The 23497-nt window shown below is 39.7% G+C and overlaps 1 protein-coding gene across 2 annotated transcripts in view; it reads right to left on the minus strand.

Annotated features, from left to right (window-relative positions):
• Nucleotides 1-21980: 21980 nt before the first annotated feature.
• Nucleotides 21981-23497, minus strand: part of LOC26526708 (poly [ADP-ribose] polymerase) — a 40543-nt gene continuing 39026 nt past the window's right edge. Inside the window, exon 6 of one of the 2 annotated variants that reach the window (XM_026976387.1) lies at nucleotides 21981-23310. In XM_026976387.1, coding sequence (XP_026832188.1) covers nucleotides 22020-23310 — 1291 coding nt within the window. In that variant the 3' untranslated portion in view covers nucleotides 21981-22019. The remainder of the gene's footprint in view (nucleotides 23311-23497) is intronic. The other variant, XM_026976388.1, reaches the window with a different exon arrangement.

A 23497-nucleotide genomic window follows, 5' to 3' on the forward strand; every position in this document is an offset into this window, starting at 1 on the left:
TTTTTTCGCAGACTCCACTGCTGATCATTGCGACGGCCAAAAGAGAAAAGAACTCCATGCGGGAGTAAGTGCCTCTCGAGCAGTGAAAAGCTACCATGCAACTTAAAACTCTAATTGGAGCTTTGCCGTGATTAGAGTTGCATAGATCGGCTGACAATGACTCCGAATTATCGATATAGTAACCGTTTTCAAATTGTGTTATCTTTTCTCGAAAATTCAAATTCATCGTTTATTTTGGAGTTAAAAGTCTTTCAACAAAATTGTTTTTTTTTTTTTTCTTTTTTTATGCGATTGGAAGGGCTGTACTCGGCTGTACTCCACAAGCTATTTATAAGTTGTTCAGGTCGGGAAATGGCAATGGAAAAAAAGAAGCCCTGATATTTCGCTAAAATGTAACAGGTTATCATTGTTTGATTTCTTTGGCATGATAAGTACCAAGTTCTTGTCCCTGTAGGTCTTCTAAAACATAAAAAGAACTCCCAAGCTTCGCTTTTACGCGTGACTTTAACCATTGTGGACTTAACTTGGCATTTATTTGTTTAGAAAAATTACTGTGAGAGAATTTGATTTGATTTGATTGAGATGAAGTCAATCAATGAAGTCAACCGAGCATTGAAAACAGACGATTTAAATTGAACTACATTGTCACTTATAATACAGCGCGGTACTCCATATGTAAAAAATATATTATATGATTTTGCAGACATTCTTTTATAGGGGTCGTCTTAAATTTTTTCAATAGGCACAGCAATGAAATTTTGAAAGGTGATCAACCACTATGAGCAAACCAATATATCCTCGTTTTCTTCTCGGATAGGGACCTAAAATATCTACATATAAACGTTCCAATGGCCTGTCAGATATGGCTGGCTTACCCATAGGAGGCTTTAAGGATTGATTTGGGGCCTTAGTGGATTTACACACATCACAAGCGCGAACATACGAGCGCACCTGTGACACCATGCCTGGCCAATAAAAGTTACGCCGTATAAGCTCCAAAGTCTTAGTCCTGCCACCATGGGCGGTCACTACTGACTCGTGAGCCCGACGAATGGCACTTTCTGTTAATCCTTTGGTTATCCATAACTTCTATGCCTGCTGCATACCTAAATCTGTGCCATCTTCATGTTTAGTTCGAATATATAAATATTTACCCAATACGTTTATAACTGGATAATTTTCTTCCGAAGTTTCTGATTCATTTCGCATTCGTACATAATTTTCTGCATCAAAACATGCAGAGTCTAGATCAATTTCTGGATCAATCAGCTCAATGGTTGACACCTTTTCTAAGTGCATTCTTGAAAGGGCTTCTGGCACTATATTTTCGCTCTCCTACGGCTTATAGAGAACCTATAGCCCTGCAAACGCATAGACCATCTAGCCAACCTGCCTTTAAGATTCGGCTGTCGCATAAGCCATAGTAAACTAGCATGGTCTGTTATGAGCTCAAATTCTTGGAGCTCCAAATAACACCTAAACTTTTCAATTGCCAACACAGCCGCCAAGCACTCACGTTCGGTAACGCTATAATTGCGTTGTACCGTGTTTAATTTTTTGGACATAAATGTCACTGGGCGTTCAACATTATCATGAGAAAGCTGCACTAACACAGCACTCACCCCACAATCGCTTGCATCGCAATGTACGAAGAATTAGGATACCATCCAACCAGGCCTAAAAAGCTTCTCACTTGTTTGATCGTCTTAGTGGATGGCCATGTTTTTATAGCCTCGACTCGTCGTGCATCTAAACAAAGGCGTACCTTGCCTGGCTTAATAACGAGCCTCATCGGAGAGCTCCAAGAACTCTTCGATGGCTCAATGACGCCTTCTGAATCTAAATGCACCTCTAAGTAGATAAGTTTCTCTACAGCGGGAGAAACGGGATAAAAACGCTGTTTTTATTGGCTTAGCGTCACCGACGTCAATATCATGGCTTAAAAGGGATGTTTTTCACAATCCCTGTTCTTTATAGTTAGGAAATAAATTAGTTACGCTCTCTAATCGCTTCTCTTGAGATGAAGGAAGTGGAATTTTTTTTAGATTAGTATCAGTACTATCTACCATTGGATTATCAGTACTATTTAGAAGTATCAATGCTGGATATTACACCAGGTGCCAACTGAAAAATTCTCCAAAAATCTATCCCTAAGATGACGCGCTTGTTTATTGATGGAATAACATAAAAATCGGGACGTTTTGTTAGCTACATCCGTGCTAATAAAACCAGTTATTTGGTGGCTGCTTACATTGCTGTTTTTACACGTGATGAGATTTTTTTAAAACTTGGACAGGATGACCAATCTTGGGCAGCCAAGTCTGCTCCCAAACAACTTATATTGGCTCCTTTGTCTAATAAGCCAATTTCTTCTAGACCTAAAAAGGTAATAGAAGCATAAAGACGACCATCTGTCTGGGTGTCTAGAACCGAAGATACAAGCAGTTTACGCGCGCATTTAATCCTATGCCAGAAATTTCGCATACGAAGAATTTTCCGTTTTGTAACACAATCAAGGGTAGTTACTTTGCTCTGATCTGGTTATAATGAGCTAATCTCTCATGATATGGTTTTATTTGACGTAGTAAACGAATGTCCGAGTGTGAATATGGAGATGCCTGTTTTAAAAGTACAGGCATCTGCCGTGGGCAATCTGATTCTTCAGATTGATATTCATTTGCAGATTCTACTTTTGGGCCATTAGCCTGCCGTCTACGAATGAGCTTGGAGTTTCTTGAGTTCTTGGAGTTTCCGCTCTCTTAAGGCATGTTGCGGTTTATAGAAATCATTTGCTCCGCAACTATAGCAAAAGATTCTTCGTTCTACGAGGCACATGTCCCATGCGTGTCGTGGCTGATCGCAGTTCCGGCAGACCATAGGTCTTTTGGATAGTTGCAAAGCCTCTACAGATACAGACTCCGACTCTGAGGCCGACTGTAAGGACTCTTCAGTCTCCACAGGAGAAACGGCTCTTTTAATGACCCTCGGTGGAAAATTGACCTTGCTGGATTGCTTTAACCCCGCATCTTCTAGCAGCATTTCACGTTTCTGGACCAGTTGTCGCAGATGAGCCACAGAATGAATGGAGATGTATAGTAATACTTGTCTTAGCTCTGGAATTAAATTTCTTTGTAGGTGCTGAACAAGTCTGTACTCGTCTGAAGGAATAGTTAGTCGAGAAACGATTGTCATAATGTCCTCATAAAACGAGTCAAAGGGCTCTCCCTCTTTCTGCTTTCGTGCACGAATTTCTTCCATAAGGACATAATCGTCTTTATGGTCCTGATACTGATTTTTTAGTGCTGCACAAAAATCTTCCCATAATACGTCAGGGATCTCTTTACGGTATCTCCAAAACCATTCTCTTGCTTTACTTGTCAAGGGAACATGTAATTTTTTGCATACAATAGCAAAATCCCCTTTTAGGCTATCTATGGTCAATGCTCTTACTCTGTATAAAAACTCCTGAACTGTAGGACCATTAACTCTTCCGTCATATTTTATATGGATTGTACCAAATAAAAATGGATGCATCAGGACAAAGAAAGCACAGAATGGTAATCGATTATAGAAAATTGAACATGGTTGCCATTCCAGACAGATACCCCATACAGGAAATAAACAACGTACTTGCACAACTAGGACAGAATAAGTTTTTCTCCGTCATTGACCTCAAAAGCGGCTTTCATCAAATTCCACTAAGGAAATCCTATATCGAAAAAACGGCTCTCAGTTAACCAGGGAAAGTATGAGTTTACCAGACTACCGTTTGCCCTCAAAAATGCCCCATCAATTTTTCAACGGACGTTGGACGATATCCTTAGAGAACATTTAGAGATTAGGTGTTCCGTATACATAGATGACATCATCATCTTTAGCAAAAATTAGGAAAACCATCTAAAAGACATCAAGTTAATATTTAACATTTTTTATTTAAAAAGGAAATATGCGAGTTCAGCTTGACAAATGCGAATTCTTTAAATAAGAAGTTGAATTCTTAGGGTTTTTAGTGGTCGATACTGGAAAAAAAAATAATCCCGAAAAAGTCAGGGCCATCGTAGAATTTCCCGAGCCAAAGACCCTCAGGGATCTTTTTAGGACTGTCAGGGTTTTACCGTCTCTTCATCAAAGATTTTGCGAAAATCGCAAAGCCCCTTACAGGCCTTTTAAGAGGGGAAGAGGGCCGAGGACGTATTTCAAAAAAATCCTCAAGCAGAACGCTAATCTACCTCGACGAAAACGCTAGGGAAGCATCCAATAAGCTTAAACAAAATCTCGCTTCCAAAGAAGTCATTCTTGTTTATCTAGATTATAGTAAAGAATTCCATGGGTGGTCATGCTTCAGATTATGCCATAGGAACCGTATTAGCTCAGGAGGACAAACCAATAATGTTTATTTCTAGAACCTTAAATAAGGCAGAAGAAAGTAACGAACCAAACAAGAAAGAAATGCTGGCCATAATTTGGTCAATACAAGCTCCTCCGAATTTTTTGTATGGTCCAACCAATGTAAAGATATTCACAGATCATGAGTCTCTTATCCAAAAAGCAGTAACGACCAAATGAAAAGATGGAAAGCAATTTTAAAAGAATACACCCACGAACTTTTGCACAAAACTGGCGAGGCAAACGTGGTTGCCGATGCATTGAGTAGACCTCCCTTGCAAACGCATGGACAACTAAATACAATGACAGATACCGTGCACAGTAGTTTCAGCTCTCCCGAAAGACTTATACCTATGGCAAAAGAAACAATACATTTTTTTAAAAATCAAATACGGCTATCTTTGGGATAAAAAATCCCACATCCGCTTCTAAGAGGAAGGCTAAATCCGTCTGTACCGACGAGAAAACATCAAGAAATTTATCCACTTTTTAATAATTACAAAACCAGATTCTCTAATAAAATAGTTAAAGACCTGACAGACGAAAATGACCAAGAAAACGCAATTACATCGGAACATAGGAGCAACCGCAACAGCAGCGAAAACATACAGCAGCTGTTAGAAAAAGTATATTTTCTACAAATGAGGGCTATAATCATGAAAATAACGAAGGAATGTCAGACCTGCAAAGAATAAAAATACGAAAGACACCCAATTAAGCTAGACCTACAAAGCACACCAATGCCACAATACCCAGGGCAAATTATTTACGTCGACTTTTACCTCACATGTAAACAAGTGGTCCTCACAGCAATATATAAATTTTCTAAATTCGCACATTGTCAATTCCCGAGCAACCCAAGACATTAAGCAACCCTGGAAAGAAACATTATTAAACTTCGGTATTCCAGAAATAGTGATAATAGATAACGAAAAATCCCTTATATCAGGTCCCATTATGCGGATGCTGCAAGACCAGTTCAATATAAAGGTCTATAAAGCACTACCCTACAACAGTTCAGACAACGGTGAGATAGAACGCTTTCTCTTCATTCAACTCTTACAGAAATTATTAGATGCCAAAAGTCCGAGAAATTGGATAGTTCATTAGAGAAGGTTCAAGGGGTCGTTCTTTAGAAAGATCAGTCGTCAAGTATAATTATTCAATACACTCAACCACATACAGGAAACCGGTCTATTTATTCTTTGGCAGAAAAGTATCACTTGACTCCAGACGGAAAGACAGAATATTTCGGAGAAAATCCAATTCACGCAGGATAAAGATTTTTTTACCATAATAAAAGTAGAGATCAGATAAAAAAATATTATCCTGGACAAGAGATATTCGTACAAAACAATAAAAGAGTAGGCACCAAGTTGTCAGTCAGATACAAAAAAGACATTGTCAAGGAAAACATAAACACTACAGTACTAGCAGAAAGCGGGAAATTATGTATATTAAATAAAATAGAAATATAAATTATTAAATATAAATTATTTATAAAAAACTCATTTGAAATTAAACTCCCTCATTTACAGAGCCCTTCTCACTGTGTGTGCTGTGGACGTACACATAGCGTAGTACACTAATTCGGACATTGTGACACTGACTACAGGACTAGCCAAGGCTCAAACAGGGATCTTTAGATTGATCCATATTATTGACATAGGGGAATAAGAAAATACCATTGATAAAATTAATCACAGAGTCTTAGTAAAATTAAAAACTTACGACCCAATTCTACCCTTCATAACAGAGGATATCAGGATTGCTTAAAACCTAATCAACAGCTTGAAAGTCAGGAGTATAAGGAAAAGAAAATATCTAATAGGTAGTGCTTGGAAATGGCTGTCTGGATCCCCAGATAGCAGAGATTTGGAAATAATTCAAGAAAAAATAAATGTAGCTCTAACTAACAACAATAACCAGGTTGTTCTTAATACTGACAAAATAAATAAAACCACTCTGCCCAATAAGCGTAAAATATGGAGACACTCAAAAGGGATACTAGCCTACATTAATGTTTCAAATTAAAATGCTTAAAGAGGAAATTCTTAATCTCGATCAGGCCATACAATTGGCAAAAGCAGACATTAGCAATCCTCAAATCCTAGGAGACCAGGAGATCAATTAAGTTTAAAGAATATTAGATACAAGAAGTAAGATCAACTTGCATAGCAAGTAACAGACCAATGTTACTCTTTATTGTAAAAACCCCTGTAACCGATATCAAGCTATGCGAAGAAATTCTAATTAAACCAATAAAAATTGGGCTATATGTCAATAAAATAGAAAACAAAAATGTAATTAGATTTTACCACAATAGAAAGTCTTCACCAACAAGTACACCGTACACCATCAACCTATGCCGGCAATCCTCCAAACCGAGATGACAATTAAAAATCTAGAAGAGAAACTATCACTAGAATTGGTCAAGGAACTTAATGTCAATAATACTTAAACCGTAGAGCTGCTAGAGACGACCTCCCACGCAGCCGATATTCTGATGAGCTGCGTCATAATCACAGGAATCGTCGTAATATTGTCGTATTTTGATTAAGAAGGTTACAAACTTCCATATCAACCGAACCACCAAAATGACAAAGAGATCAACGACCACAACGAGTGGGGACACTCGATTTTAAAGGTGGAGGAGTTAACACCAAAAGAATTTGGAACCACAAACAGCGAAAGCTTGTACACGCATCCGGCCTTGCAGTTGCAATAACCAAAAGATGTAAGATCAGCGTCTGGAGGGCTTCCCGTGGGAGTGCTGACGGCAGCCAACAGCACCGACGCAGGCAGAGGTAGCGACGGAGTTGACACCGACGCAGGCAGAGCCAGTCCGTCGCTGGGGCAGAAATATCACCCAAACTTGTAATTCAGATTTAGTTCCAATTTTTGTGCAAATAAATCCGGACCTCTGGTCCCAATAACATTCTTTTAAAATAAATAAATAATCTTTTATTTAACTTGTACAACGAATTTCCTAACAAGGAAATCAGTCTTGGGTAATTCTTCGCATCGACCATCGCTACCAAGTGACACTTTTTTGGTGGCGGCAAGAATTGTTCTCTTTCCGCTCGTGTAAAATTGAGAGCATATAAATCTAAAAATATAATTAACTTGCTTGTGTGAGTGAAAACAGTAAGGAATAAAGTGTGCATGTGTGCGTAGTTCTGTTAGAAGACGATTTTCAGTCCGAAATCAATTTTGATCTAAGAAACGAATTTGTTAATTGTTTTGGTCAATTTCGTTGTAATATGATCTAATAAAAAATTATTTAAAAATTGATGCCGTAACTATTATTTTTTTTAAGAATTTTTTTTTATATTCGTTAGGTAAAATCGCTCGAATTAGCTACCGTTTACAACTGAACTTATATATTAACTTTTATTGAATATAAATACGGATATATTATAAAACTTTGGAAAAATATAAGCAAACGATGAGATCGATGAGAAGATTTTTCAGCTTTAAGCAAACGGATTAAGAGAAACTAAAAGAATAAGCAATACATTTGGCGCGCCTTTTTATCCATCCAAAATTACGAGGTTTTAAAAAATATCAAATTAGAATATAACAAAAACATTCGACAAAATAATATTTTTATTTCAAATACTGAAATTGGTCATTTACATAAGTATGCATATTTTTTTACTTGTATACTAGAAATTTGTACTAATAAATATACTAAATAGTTAAAAAACTACTACTTTTATTTATAGTAAAAAAAAAGAAGAAAAACCTGTCTATTGCAAAATTGAATTCTCGAGGCAGGACCAGCGCACAAGTCGGCTGTCGCTTATGCGTACAAGAGAGCTGCTGGCTCTAGAGCGCTCTCTCTCTGACTCTGAACAAAAATTCGAGAGAGCCTGGAGCCAGCTCTAGAGACAGCGAGAAAATATCGTGTGCAAAAAAATCGTATGGCGTTATTCTTCTATTCTATTCTTATTATTCTAGCGTCTTTGCCTTTACTCTACGAGTAACGGGTATAAAAATATAACCAATTAGCATAGCCACCAGCGAATATTGTGTGCTCAAGAGGGGGCAGCGACGGTCCTCAATTACACGGATAAGTGCCGTCAGCAAAGGTTGATGGTTCTTTGGGCACGTTGAGAATTTCGTTAAATGTTTCCTGAAGATTATCGATCAGCTTTAACCTCACATGAAGAACGGACTCGTAACACAAAATTTATGGTGAGCTCGACGAACTAAACGATTCACTCTATATGCAGTCGCTTTGTGCCTTATAAATGTCATCCTGTTTGCATCAGCGGTAATGTTTCCAGACTTCAGCAGCCATTACAGCAAATTTATTTTTGGTATTGGTTTTATCGGGAAGCTGAGCGCAAAGAAAAAAAGCGGCAGCCGTTCGTTACTTGGCTTCGTACCCGCCCAAAATGACTACTAACTTATCTATTGCAATTTTCTTAATTACCGGGAACTACTTTTAATTTGGCCTGCATTTCACTTTTTTTGTATGTTGCAGATAAATATTTTAATTATATTCGAAGTTTAAAAAGTTTTGAATGATTTGGTAATTCTTATGCACAAATCAAAAAATGTAAGGATAATAGGCCTTTTATTATTTATTATTTTTAAGAACAAGTCGACGATTTATCACGTAGCGATTTTCAAATTAATGCATTTTATTTTAATTGGTTACATCGATAATTGGCATCGATGCGCGTATCTTAATTGCAGAGCGAAGTCAAATGTGCAAACGCTAGTACAAGAGAGAGAGAGAGAGAAAGAGAGAGAGAAAGAGAGAGAGAGCATAGATGACAAAAGATATTATTCCACAGACAAGGTTAGTTCCTTTTTTTCAAATAGCCAAAAAAATATCATACAATAGATTAATTTTGAAAAAAAAAAATTAAATCACAAGAATGCCGCTTTCTATAGAGACCCTAAAAATGCTAAAAAGAAATGCGAATTCTATCCCTTTAAATGAAATTAATTATACCCGTTACAAGAGTAAAAGGGTATACTAGATTCGTTGAAAATATTGTAACAGGTATTGTAACAAGTATATAAAAAGTTGATAAGGTTTTTTTTCCATTTTTTATCAGCCTTGTAAGTTTTGATTTGCCAACTACATGTTAAAAAATTATTTAATATTTAAAATTTTTTTTTTTTTTGTTTTCTACCAATATTCCGAAAATCATTATTTTCCAGAAATACAATATTTCGTTCGCACTAGCTGAATAATTGGTATCTGATAGTCGGTGAACTCGACTTTAGTTTCAATTTAATGATCAGCAAAAGGGCTGAGACATTCGCATACCCTATTTTCTAAGCTTTACCTAATGGGCGTAACGGATTTTGCCAACGCAAAAGTTAAGAAGTTTCTAGCATATTGCACCTTACAATTCTAGCATCAGAAGACGTAGACTCTAGCATACCCCGATTTAAACAATCCTTATTTATCTAACAACGGATGCTTCCGCTCATGACTTAGGGCTGTGTTCTCACAAGCAAATCGTCCGGGACCAAGAAGTACATTTCGCCACCATTGAGCGGGATCTTCCAGCCTTTTTATTGATACTTAAGAATTAGGGAAATTAATTGTACAGGGTTATTAAATATTTATACTGACCATCAGCCTATAACATACGCAGTATCCGATAAAAATATGAATGCCCTAATAAAGCGTTGGGAATTTTTTATTGATTAAGAAAACATTTTCTAAAAACTAGACAAACAAAAGACATATGAAATATACACCTAATACAAGACCAAGCAAATTCAATAAACGGCAGTATATACGATTAATAAAAGTTATATTTGTCCAAAAGGATTTTAATGTTATAATTATCCAAAGAAATTACAAATTAGTATTTCATCAATTAAGTGGAAAATACTAAAGTTGATGAATATCAACGGGAAAATAGTTGTTTATTTACATATTCTTAATATACTAACTATACTAATATTCATTAATTAGTGAAAAATAGTTATATAAGTTAACTAAAATTAACGTCGCTATGTCGAGCGCATGAAATACGACGTCGACGGCATTCTGCGATGTAAGCATTATGCCGGACGTCGTTACGTAGCTGGCAAACTTTGTTTATTTGCATGGCCGCTACGAATATGAAACCGCAACAATGTGTTTCGTTTTCATCTTAGCTCCTAATTTGAATTTCTGTATTCGTAGTTTTAGTTTGATTTCGTCCTCCAACGCCACAGCTCCGCTTGGCTTGTGAAATAAAGAATTAATATAAAGTCCTTGTCTTTTATTGTCGCGGCCCCGCCCGACACCCAGACTCGAATAGCCGCGCGCGATTACGCCGGCCTAAAATACTTAATTGGCGCCTAACCAGTGGTAATTACACCACGACTCGAAAATAAAAAAGAACAGATCTAAAACAAAGTGATCAAGTGAGCAGTCTACGGCCACACAGTGACAATACTAAAAGCTTAAAGTACTTGCGAGAAAAAGTGTGCCGTGTTCTCAGTGGTTGCGCAAAGCAACAAGAACCGTTCAACGATTGCTGACCTAAGCCACTATAGGCAGCGACAGTGACACCAACCTCTTCAATTGTCATAATTGACTGAGGTGCGCAATAGCGCTACTCAAAGTACATCGTTCACCGAAGCCGCTGGAGCTCTTAGGGCAGCGACCTATCGCCAGATCAGCGCGCAAGCTATCTGGACAGCAGAGACGGCGGCGCGGGAGGCAGTGACAGCACAACAACAGAACACCACACTACACCATACAACCCAAAAAATGTAAGTGTGCACCTTTTAAGCTTTTCTTTTAAGCTGTTTTTAAATCTGCAAACTATATATGAAAGTAGTCTTTTGCCCAAAAGTTTTAACACGCGCAACGATTCATGAGAGTAATGGTGAATTAACTTGACGAGAGGCAGTTGGCCTTTGGCTGCAATGATAATTTAAATAAAAACACATTTATTGAAAGCAGCGTATCAAATGCACGCGCGCAAATATTTATTTTCCGTCTGGCATTGTCTCGTTCGTTTTGTTTTGTCGTTCAACGTAATACGATTCGTGGAACTTTGCAACTTCGTTGCCTCTGTCTTCAAGCGTTGTGTTCGAGGTTTCGTTGTTTATATTCGAAGCATATGACTTCACAATTCCGTCGCTATAGAACCCCCCGCCGTCGGTCTAGTGATTCGGACTCTGATTGCGATAATCTTATTCGTCTTCCAGCGCCAAGACATTCAGTTTTAGCGCCCCCCACTCCAGAAAATATGGATCCAGACCAATTGAAAAGCGTAATACAGGCAGCTGTCACCGCTGCCTTAGCTCAGCAAGCCGCTGCAAATAAGGCCCTACTTGATAGAGTCAACGCAATGTCTCCGCAGTTGTCGGCAGCTCATGTTACGCTGCCAGAGGTGCAAGCCTTTGCACCCATAGAAATAAGCAATGATATGCGCTGCGAGAAGACATTGGATGCGGTCAAATGCTTGCCCGAGTTTTCGGGCGCACATGAATCGTACGTTTCATGGAGACAGGCGGCCCTCGCAGCCTACCATATTTTTAGGCCATACAACGGCACCTCACGCCACTACCAGGCAGTTATAATTATAAGAAATAAAATCAGGGGGGCCGCGGATGTTGTTCTGGTCTCTTTTGGCACAATACTTAATACGACTTCACATACAGCGACAAACGTCCAGTTCATGTAATCGAGCAGGAGTTGGGCACGCTGAGACAAGGCAGCATGTCTCTACTGCAGTATTACGACGAAGTCGGCAAAAAACTGACATTGTTGACCAATAAAGTCAACATGTCATACGAGCCGGCCCTAGCAAAGGGCCTCGAAGATGCCCGCGAAGTTCCGCGAAGATGCACTACGCGTGTTTGTTTCGGGACTCAAGCGTAGTCGCTTTCTCGGCAAAGCCAAGGGACTTGCCGACGGCTCTGGCGCTCGCGCAAGAGGTAGAATCGAACCATGAAAGATATGCGTTCGCTGCTAGCTTCGCGAGGAGCGTAGAGGAAAAGGAACACAAGGCAAGTGCCCAGCAGCGAGCCAAGCCACCCCAGCAGGCGGAAGCGTAAACAAGTGGGTCAAAAAACCCACATTTTAGTAGGCAGCACAAGCAGCAAGGCCAATCCGGCCAGCGAAATGCCGAGCAGCAAAATCGCGCCAGTGCTTCAGAACCAATGGAGGTGGACCCTTCGCTGTCAAGGTTTAGACGGCCAACCCAGGCCTCCGCTGGCATCAGCAAGCGGTCGGCCATGTCCGATCGCACTAACGATAGGAACAAGCAGCAAAGGGTCAATCATGTAACCCAAGACGCTGGTCAGGGGCAGAACTCGTACGCCGAAGCCGCCAGCGGCGCTGTGGCACAAATCGAGGACGATGCTGGAAGCGATTCGGACGCCCTCAATTTTTTAGGGGAAGATCCCTGCTACCCGTCATCAGACGAAGAGTAGCAGGGCTAGATATGAGCTTCTTAATCGATACCGGAACGTCCAAGAATTACATTAGACCGCATAAGTGCTTGCGTGGCGTTCGTCCGGTTAACTGGCAATTCAGCATGCGTCACACAAAAATGCTTTGTTGCGTTGTTCAACGTGAAAGCAACGTTCTTCATTCTACCAGACTTGTCAACCTTTGGTCTAGATTTGTTAGCTCAGGCTGGGGCGTCACTCTGTTTGGCCTCCAGTCAGCTCAAATGGGCTGATGTCAACTTCACCGATATGGATTGCTCAGACGCGCCCGCTTCAGTGCGGGAGTCTTTTCGGAAATTGTTAAACACCAGAAAAAAAGCCTTTGCAGACCCAAACGAATCACTGCCATACAATACTTCGGTCGTTGCTACCATCAGAACAGTGAGCGAAGAGCCCATATATGCCAAGCTGTACCCATATCTCATGGGCGTAGCAGACTTCGTCAATAAGGAGATCCAAGATCTTCTAAGAAACGACTTAATTCAAAAATCGGCATCCCCCTACAACAACCCCATATGGGTAGTAGATAAGAAGGGCACCGATGAGGCAGGCAACCGCAACATCGAACTATCCCCGACAAATGCCCCATGCCGAATATATCGATGATACTAAGCAACTTGGGCAAAGCCCACTATTTTTCGACCCTGGATCTCAAATCCGGATATCATCAGGTTGTGCTAGCGGAACGTGATCGCGAAAAAACTTCTTTCTCCGTGAAAATATGAGCTCAAGAGACTATCGTTCGGCCTCAGGAACGCAGCCAGCATCTTCCAGCGAACAATCGATGATATCTTACGGGAACAAATAGGCAAATTTTGCTATGTTTATGTAGATGACGTGATCATCTTCTCGCAAGACGAGGAGACTCACATTAAACATGTAGAGTGGGTGTTAAAGAGCCTACAAGAAGTGAATATGAAGGTATCGGTCGAGAAATCGCGTTTTCTTGGGTTCATAGTCACCAGTAACGGTGCAACAACGGACCCAGAAAAAGTCAAGGCCATAAAAGAATTCCCGGAGCCCAAGACAATATTTGAAGTCAGGTCGTTTCTGGGACTCGCGAGCTACTATAGATGTTTCATTAAGAACTTCGCTGCTATAGCAAGGCCCATTTCGAACATATTAAAGGGCGAAAATGGAACGGTTAGTAGGCACAGATCAAGGAACATTCAGGTGCGTTTCTCTGAGTCCCAGCGAGAGGCGTTTCAAAAGCTGCGCAATATATTGGCATCAGAAGATGTCATGCTCAGCTACCCTGACTATAAGAAGCCATTTGATCTAACGACAGATGCTTCAGCCTACGGTATAGGTGCGGTTTTGTCCCAAGAGGGCCGCCCTATAACAATGATTTCAAGAACGCTTAAAGACAGTGAAGCCAACTACGCGACTAACGAGCGGGAGTTATTGGCCATCATTTGGGCCCTGGCTAAACTGCGGCATTACTTGTATGGAGTGAAAGATATAAACATCTGCACTGACCATCAGCCTTTAACATTTTCTGTGTCGAAATCAAACCCGAACGCCAAAATTAAGAGGTGGAAGGCCCGCATAGACGAGTTCAATGCTCGACTGTTCTACAAGCCCGGTAAAGAGAACCTGGTAGCGGACGCCTTGTCCAGGCAGCAGCTTAATGTGCTGGAACAAGAAGAGCCCGAATCTTGTGCAGCAACGACTCACAGCGAGATATCTCTCACCCACACAATCGAGTCGACAGACAAGCCGTTGAACTGCTTCCAGAACCAGATAATACTGGAGGAAGAACGTTGCCCGTCTAAGAATACCTTTATTCTGTTCGGGAATAAAAGGCGCCACATAGTCAACTTCGTCTGCAGGGAGTCTTTATTAGACGAACTGGTAGACATAATCGTCCCAAGGGGCGTAAACGCTTTCTATTGCGATTTATACACGCTCGCAATGATACAGGATGAGATAGTGCGGAGGTTCCCAGCCATGAAGTTCTGGCATTGCAGGAACCGCGTCGTGGACGTACTCAGAGTTGAAGAAAGAAGGAAAATCTTAACTGCTGAACACAATAGGGCGCACAGAGCAGCGCAGGAAAATGTAAAGCAGGTATTGTCGGAACATTATTTTCCCAAAATGGCTAAGCTGGCCAACGAGATCGTGCAGAATTGCAGAACTTGTGCGAGGGCCAGGTGTGACAGGCACCCAAAGAAACAGGAACTCGGTCAAACGCCGATACCGTCACACACAGGGGAGATGTTGCATATAGACATTTTCTTTACTGACAAAAAGTTTTTCCTCACTTGCGTCGACAAGTTTTCTAAATTTGCCGTCGTACAACCCATCGCCTCGAGAACGATTGAGGACCTGAAGACAGCGCTGCTTCAGCTCATGAACTTTTTCCCAAGGGCAAAGACCATTTATTGCGACAACGAACCATCGTTGAAATCACAAACGATCGTGTCCATGCTTTGTAACAACTTTGGTGTTAACATTACAAACGCACCACCACTGCACAGTACCTCGAACGGGCAGGTGGAGCGTTTCCACAGCACGTTGCTGGAGCTATCCAGATGCATAAAGATAGACAAGGGCATGAGTGATACGGTCGAAATAGTAATTTTGGCCACTACCCAATATAATAAGTCGATTCACTCGGTCGTCAACAGGAGACCGGCTGGCATCACCCTAACACACCCTGATGAGCCACAGGTAGAGATCCACAATAGGATCCAGAAAGCTCAAACCGCGCTAATGGCCAGAGAAAACGCTTCGCGGCAGAATAGGGTATTCGACGTTGGCGAAAAGGTGTTGGTAAAATCCAACCGAAGACTCGGCAACAAGCTCACACCATTGTGCGAGGAGAAAGCTGTAGATGCGGACATGGGGACAACGGTCCTTATTGGGGGGAGGGTGGTCCATAAGGACAATCTAAAATGATGCGCTCGGTAGCGAGGTCCACGTACCGCTTAATTTTAAATTTTTTAGCCACTCGGCGCAGTTTTAGTAGTTCTAAGCCTAGCGCCATCCACGCGCATTATATTCTTAAGCATTTTACGTTATTGGTGTTGGGTTCCCCCTTGCCTAAAAAACAGAAAAATCAATCATTTAAACTTTCACCCACAGGACCAATCTTATCCGTCTCGTATATCTGTCATTGGCATCGGCACACATCACCAATTATTCGCGCGCCAAGTACATTCCCTTAGTCGACGGCCAGATCTTGGTGTGGGAATATTCTGCCTATGTGAGGCACTCCGCGAATCTTTCGGAGTACGCACGTGTGGTAGAAGAGACGTTCGGCTTGCTCGGCCAATTTCCGCAATCACTCAGCACAGACTCAAAAATCCAGAGGCAAATCAATAGACTAAATGCCACCGTCAACTTAACAGCAAAAGAGTCGCAAATTGACACCGGTCATTTGTATGAAACATTGCTCGCGAGAAATAGAATGCTCATGATGGAGCTTCAAAATTTAATGTTGGCCGTGACACTTGCAAAAATGAACATTGTTAGACCAAATATTCTCGATCACGCTGATTTAAAATCAGTTTGGCTGAAGGAGCCCACCAACACCCCCATAGGGGATCTCATGTCCGTATCGCCCGTAAAGGTTCTGCAATCCAGTAACGCATTACACTTTATAATTAAATTTCCGGTAATTAAGTTCGCCTGTAAGAAAATTACTATTTTCCCTGTCAGTCACGAAGGAGCCATGCTACGATTAGACGATGGCGTTATCGCAGAGTGCAACAACGAGATTTGCACCGTTAAAGCTTGCACTGCATCAACCAGCACCACCTTCTGCCAGCTATCATCAGGCAGCTCATGCGCAGAGAACTTCATGCCGGAGGCGCGGCGCACTGCGAAATCCAACCCAGCAGCCTGGACCCCATCACCTATGTAGATGAGGGAATCGTCATCATCAATGACAGGGCCGCCAGGGTGCAAGTGGACAACGGCACTGAAATCTGGGTGCATGGTACGCACCTTTTTACCTTCGCCCGACGTGCCGTCATTAACGGAACCCTGTACGTTAACCAGAACGGAGTCCAGAAAGGAGTCCAGAACGGCGTCCAGAACAGAGTACCCGGGGTAGCAAAATTCCCTCTGCTGAATGTCACCTCCCACCAAAGCGTGCTCAGTCTTCCGTACCTTCATCGCCTAAATGAACGTAACTTAGAGACAATCCGGAGGTTCAGAGAAGAGGTCGACGCCGAACGCCCCAGCGAGGGGCACTAATCGTGGCAGCATTATGTTGCCTCCTATTATGCGTTGCCATTGTGGGCTGGCGTGCCCAGAAGGCCAGGAGATCCGCCAGACGATTGAACGTGGCGATCACCGAGTTAAGGTCGGCCGAGGGCGGCCTCCATCTTGAGGGGGGAGTAGTTAACTAAAGTTAACGTCGCTCTGTCGAGCGCATGAAATACGACGACGACGGCATTCTGCAATGTAAGCATTATGCCGGACGTCGTTACGTAGCTGGCAAACTTTGTTTATTTGCATGGCCGCTACGAATATGAAACCGCAACAATGTGTTTCGTTTTCATCTTAGCTCCTAATTTGAATGTCTGTATTCGTAGTCATAAGTCTCGACATACTGTAGCAGTCTGTGAACAAGAACAGAAACTAACTTATAAATAATACTAAAATGGCGTTAACTGCGGAAAATCTTTCTCAATTGCTTCGGCAAATACGCCAAGTACCAAAAATCCGATAGTCAGCCATGACTTAATTTAAATTCACCTATAAACCTACAAACATTAATCAAATCAAAAACACTCACCCCAACCAACGATTCATTCGCCCCTTTTTTCCATTAACAAATCCCACACACAGAACCAAAACACTAACATAAGCAATCAAACCCCTTTTAAACAAACTCCTCCGACCAGACAACAGCAATTTGATCAGAACGGAAATTTATACAACGAATTCAGAACAGACTTACTTCAGGATCGTCAAAACGACACCCGAAACTACTATCAGTCCCTTCAACAACCAAGAGTGCCGAGTAAGCGTTTTAAAGAAGGCAGCGGACAATCACGTATGCAGACAGATGAAATTCATCACCAGTACGAATTAGATTACGATAACGAAACTAAACACTACATTAATAACGACGAACGGTTCCACGAAGATCAATTACAAAAAACTCAAACAGAAATGTTTACAGATCAGCAATATCAAGCTGAAAATTTTCCATTACCAGCCTGGGATCCCACCAATACATAGAGATCATGAGCTCAAAGCATATAACTGTCCGAAGTATGACAGGCTATTCTAAATTTAATAAAAATGTAGACCTTCCAGCCAACGGTCTTTTTCAACAAATACATAAATTTTATTCATTCATTTTCACCTTATGACATTCTATAAGGCAGAAAAATACTAATTGAAAATAACAGTCTAATTGACTACTTTAGGAAGGAAACAATAATTAACGAAAAATGATTCATTCACAAAGAACTAGATCCATGTGATGGGAACTCTTCAAAAAATTGTAATGCACTTTTACAAGAAAACAACTTTACATCAGAAATAAACTATGCTATGGACAACAACATAGACTCAGAACACACATACAGACTAGAACATTTAAATAGTGAGGAAAAGCACAGACTTATAAATTTATTAAAAGAGTTCAGTGACATTCAATATTGCAAAAATGAAAACCTTACATTCACAAATTATACTTGTTTTCATTATATAAGGTTGTCAAATATTCCGCCTTTTTGTCTTTTGAATTTTGCGGCTATGTACAAAGCGCTACAGAGCTCGTATCTGTCAATACTATACATAATTTGAAAGGTCTTGACATAACCTACAAAACTACACTATGCATGATTAGTTTGGATATTGCGTTCAACAGTTATAGACGTGTAAACATGGAGTTCACTAACGCTGAAATTCGCGCTATTTTAAAGTTTTCCTTCGTTAAAGGCAAATCCGCTAGAGAAACGTTCCGTGAGATTAATGGTGTTTTGGGGGATACTCTATCACTTCGAACCGCGGAGGAATGGTTTCGACGATTCAGAGCCGGTGAAAACGACACCATGGATAAGCCAGCCGGCGGAAGATCTGTGACGACAAATACCGATCAAATCATGGAATACATCGAGTTAGACCGGCATGTGGCATCTCGTGACATCGCCCAGGATATGGGAGTTAGTCACCAAACCATTTTAAACCATCTGCAGAAGGCTGGATACAAAAAAAAGCTTGATGTTTGGGTGCCGCATGATTTGACGCAAAAAAACCTTCTGGACCGAATCAACGCCTGCAATATCAAGCGAAAACGGTCGTGGTCGAAGGCCGGTGAATCGTCCCAAGCAGTGGCCAAGCCGGGATTGACGGCCAGGAAGGTTTTGCTGTGTGTTTGGTGGGATTGGAAGGGAATCATCCACTATGAGCTGCTCCCATATGGCCAGACGCTTAATTCTACCATCTACTGCGAACAACTGGACCGCTTGAAGCAGGCGATCGACCAGAAGCGTCCAGAATTGGCCAACAGGAAGGGTGTAGTGTTCCACCAGGACAACGCCAGACAACACACTTCGTTGATGACTCGTCAGAAGCTACGGGAGCTCAGATGGGAGGTTTTATCGCATCCACCATATAGCCCGGACATAGCGCCAAGTGATTACCACCTGTTCCTGTCCATGGTGTAAAGTTGAACTCAAAAGAGCCTTGTGAAAAGTGGCTGTCCGAGTACTTCGCAAATAAGGAGGGGGGCTTCTACGAGGGAGGTATTATGAAGTTGCCGTCTAGATGGAAACAGATTATCGAACAAAACGGCGCATATTTGAACTAAATCCGATCACTGTAACACTTTTTATAAAGCATTGAAAAAAGAGCAAAAAAAGCGAAAGGGAGGTATTTGACATGATATGATATAAAAACCGTTCACGAAAACCCAGTTTTCAAAAGACCATACTCGTATACGTTTGCCTACGAAGCAGAAGTAAATAAGCAAATTGAGGAAATTTTAAAACAAGGTATTATACGCGAAAGTGACTCCCCTTACTGCAGTCCATTATGGATTGTACCCAAAAAGATAGATGCCTCTGGCAAACCGAAATTCAGGTTGGTCGTGGACTATCGAAATCTCAAAGAAATAACAAAAAATGATCAATTTCCGATTCCTAATATGGACGAAATACTAGGCAAATTAGAAATATGCCAGTATTTTACTACGATTGACTTAGCAAAGGGCTTTCACCAAATCGAAATGGACCCTAAGTCTTTACCAAAAACGGCGTTTTCGACCAAACATGGTCACTATGAGTACACTCGCATGCCATTTGGCTTAAAAAATGCTCCGGCAACCTTCCAACGATGCATGAATTACCTCCTAAACGACCTCATTAACAAGCATTGCCTTGTTTATTTAGATTATGTGATCATCTATTCAATATCTCTGAACGAACACCTAGACGCACTAAGAAAGGGTTTTGAGAAACTTAAAGAGGCCGATCTTAAACTCCAATTGGACAAATGCGAATTTTTAAAAAAGCAAACAAATTTCTTAGGTCATATTATAAGTTCAGAAGGCATACGACCTAATAAAGAGAAAGTTAAAGCAATCGAAAAATTTTCTCTCCCAAAGATACCAAAAGAAATTAAATCTTTCTTAGGCTTATGCGGATATTACCGTAAGTTCATTCCAGATTTTGCAAAGATTGCAAAACCTCTGACAATATTTCTAAGAAAAGGAGCAAAAATAGACATAAGAAGCGAAGAATACAATAAATCATTTGAAAAATTGAAAACACTCATAATGAACGACCCAATTTTGATTTTAAGTCACTACTGACGCTAGCAATTTCGCCATAGGAGCCGTGTTATCGCAAGACAATAAACCAGTAAGCTTTGCAAGCAGAACATTAAATGATCATGAACAAAATTATACCACTATTGAAAAAGAACTACTAGCAATCGTTTGGGCAACCAAATATTTACGCCCATATCTATATGCAGTCCCCTTTGAGATTTTGAGCGATCACAAACCACTTGTTTGGCTAAATAATAGTAAAGAACCTAACATGAAACTACAACGTTGACGAATTAGACTTAGTGAATATAATTTCAAAATCAAATATTTAGAAGGTAAACTTAACCATGTAGCAGACGCTTTATCTCTCGTCAAAATTAAAGAAAACACGGTAGACGAAGAAGAAAATATTTCAACAGCAGCAACAATACACAGTTCATCAGAAAGCAACGAAACCTACATTGAAATTATAGAAAAACTAATAAACTATTTTGCAAGACAAATAGAATTTATTAAAGATACCGTAGAGCAAGTAGAGACAACGAAATACTTTTCCAAAACAAAACTGGCCATCAAATACACTAACATGACCCTGACAAAGGCAACAGATATCCTCATTAAATACTTCTTAAATAATAACAGTGTTATTTACCTGGAAAACGATAAAGACTTTTTAGTTTTTCAAAAGCATATCGAGAAACCATTAAAAAAATAACGTGAAAATTCTGAAAAGTATCATAATGTTAAAAGACATAAAATCTTATCCTGAATTTAAAGAATTCATTATTACTCAACATTCTAAATTTTTACACCCTGGTACTGAGAAAATGATACGATTATTTAAAGAAACTCACTATTTTCCCGATTATAATAAACTAATTCAAGACATTATCAATGATTACGAAAATCTGTAACCTTGCAAACACAGAACATGGACCAACAAAACTTGCTTTCGAAATAACTCCAGACAAATAACCCACGAGAAATTTATGTTATTGATTTTTATGCCATTGACAACGAACAGTATTTATCTTGTATATACGTATATTCAAAATTCACTTCACTTATTAAAACAAACAGTAGAGATTGGTTAGAGGCAAAACGAGCCCTTACTAGAATTTGTAACGACATGGGAAAACCAAAGGAAATTAAAGCAGACAAAGACTCCGCGTTTATAAGCACAACATTTAATAGTATAATCAAACAATGTCAAGAATTTTAAAACGTTACACAAATTAAATATTTAACCGAGAAAATGGAAAGAGAAATGAATGGCATATGCATCTGTAATCGAAACAAACGAGGTTAACTTTGTAGGTTCCACATTAAAATATAAAGCTAAGTAGAACTTAAAAGGCTTATGTTAATCCTTTGTAAAAGGTTTGCTGGGCCGAAAGAATACATTTGAAAGTTAGTTCATCATAATAAAAATTTTATTAAAATTATTCTCACTTAAACTATTTTAAGCCAATTAATATATATACTTGAATTCCATACGAAACAAATATTGAATATTGACCTGCGCAACGTCATATACTATATACTCGTTATATAATAACGAAGACTTAAAATGGTCGTCGGTAATGGTTTCTCCATAAGGAATTTCAACCCCATCACTTCTTATATAGCTCTTAGTAGGATCTGGCATTGTGCGACCACGACCGAAACAACTATGTTTATTATTTGATAGTTTATTAATATATTTTGCTGAGGTGCATTCTATCATATCTCCTAAGGCAACTTCAGATAGAAGCATTAATCCAGTAGAGTTTTGTTGACTTGTGCAACAATAATTTGCAGATTTTGAAACCATATCAGCAAAATAAATTCCTTTTCCGAACATATAACCTGTTGGGGGCGCTTCTGGGGGAGCAATTTTTAAACCATGGGATAATATACCAACAAAATTAGTTAAACGAGATCCATGCCATAACAATTTTCGGTTATGTAGCTTCTTGAATGGTTTAAAACGCCTTGCTTCTCCTTGGCGAGATACTTTAAATACATCAACAATTTCTAGATCATAAGATTTGTGGGTTGGTGCGTGAGTATTTTTTACGTACTTGTTAAGAATTGAAAATTCTTCACTATTTTTGTCTAGGGGCACCAACTGAGTTTTTATTTGTGCGTAATGTTTATCTAACTGATTACAAGTATCAGATCCATCTTCGCTTTCGATTAAACTGTACGCAACCTCTATCTCAGCTAATGAATCAAGCATTTGTCGCAAATCTTCAATTTGTTGATGTGTTTCAATTAATGTTGGTGATTGAACACCAAAATTATGGGGAATTAACGTATAAAACCTATTTGTTGCATCAATAAGTTTTGCAGTATTGGAACCGCATTCTAATACATTAAAAATTTCGGTCACTACTCTGTAAGCAGATTGAATTTGATGGGCACTTAGCTTCCCCAGCGGCATTTTATCCATGTCAATATGGAATTCCATCAATGTTTTCTTCATTGAGTCAACATCAAAAATCAGCTTCATTAAATTTTGCACAGAAATCTCTAAATTGGAGTTTATAAAATGGCAATTGGGATTTACCAACTTTTGGTCGTCACCATACTGAATTTCGATTGGGTACATTCGACCAGTAATTTTTACGAAGTTATCTCGTTGCTCGTATTGGTTTCCAGTTTTATCTGTATATACTTCTTTGAATTTTCTTATCGCAGATTCGCTTGTATCGAATTCTTCAAGTTTTGAGCTTCCAATATTTGTTCCGATTCGGCCCCATGAACGAAAAATCCAATATCTGTAATAAAGATAAATAAGTTAATTTATTAGTAAAAAAAATAATTTTAAGAATTTTTTTAAGCTTTTAAAAGTAAACTGGATAATACAAAAAATATTTAGTTTAGTTAAAAATACTAAAGAACCGATTAAAATTCTTGCATTCCTTTACTTATGCTGTATTGCTGTTATATTTTCAAAGTTTTTAT

This window comes from Drosophila erecta, unplaced genomic scaffold (assembly GCF_003286155.1).
Source record: "Drosophila erecta strain 14021-0224.00,06,07 unplaced genomic scaffold, DereRS2 tig00000021-arrow-pilon, whole genome shotgun sequence".
Lineage (NCBI taxonomy): Eukaryota > Metazoa > Arthropoda > Insecta > Diptera > Drosophilidae > Drosophila > Drosophila erecta.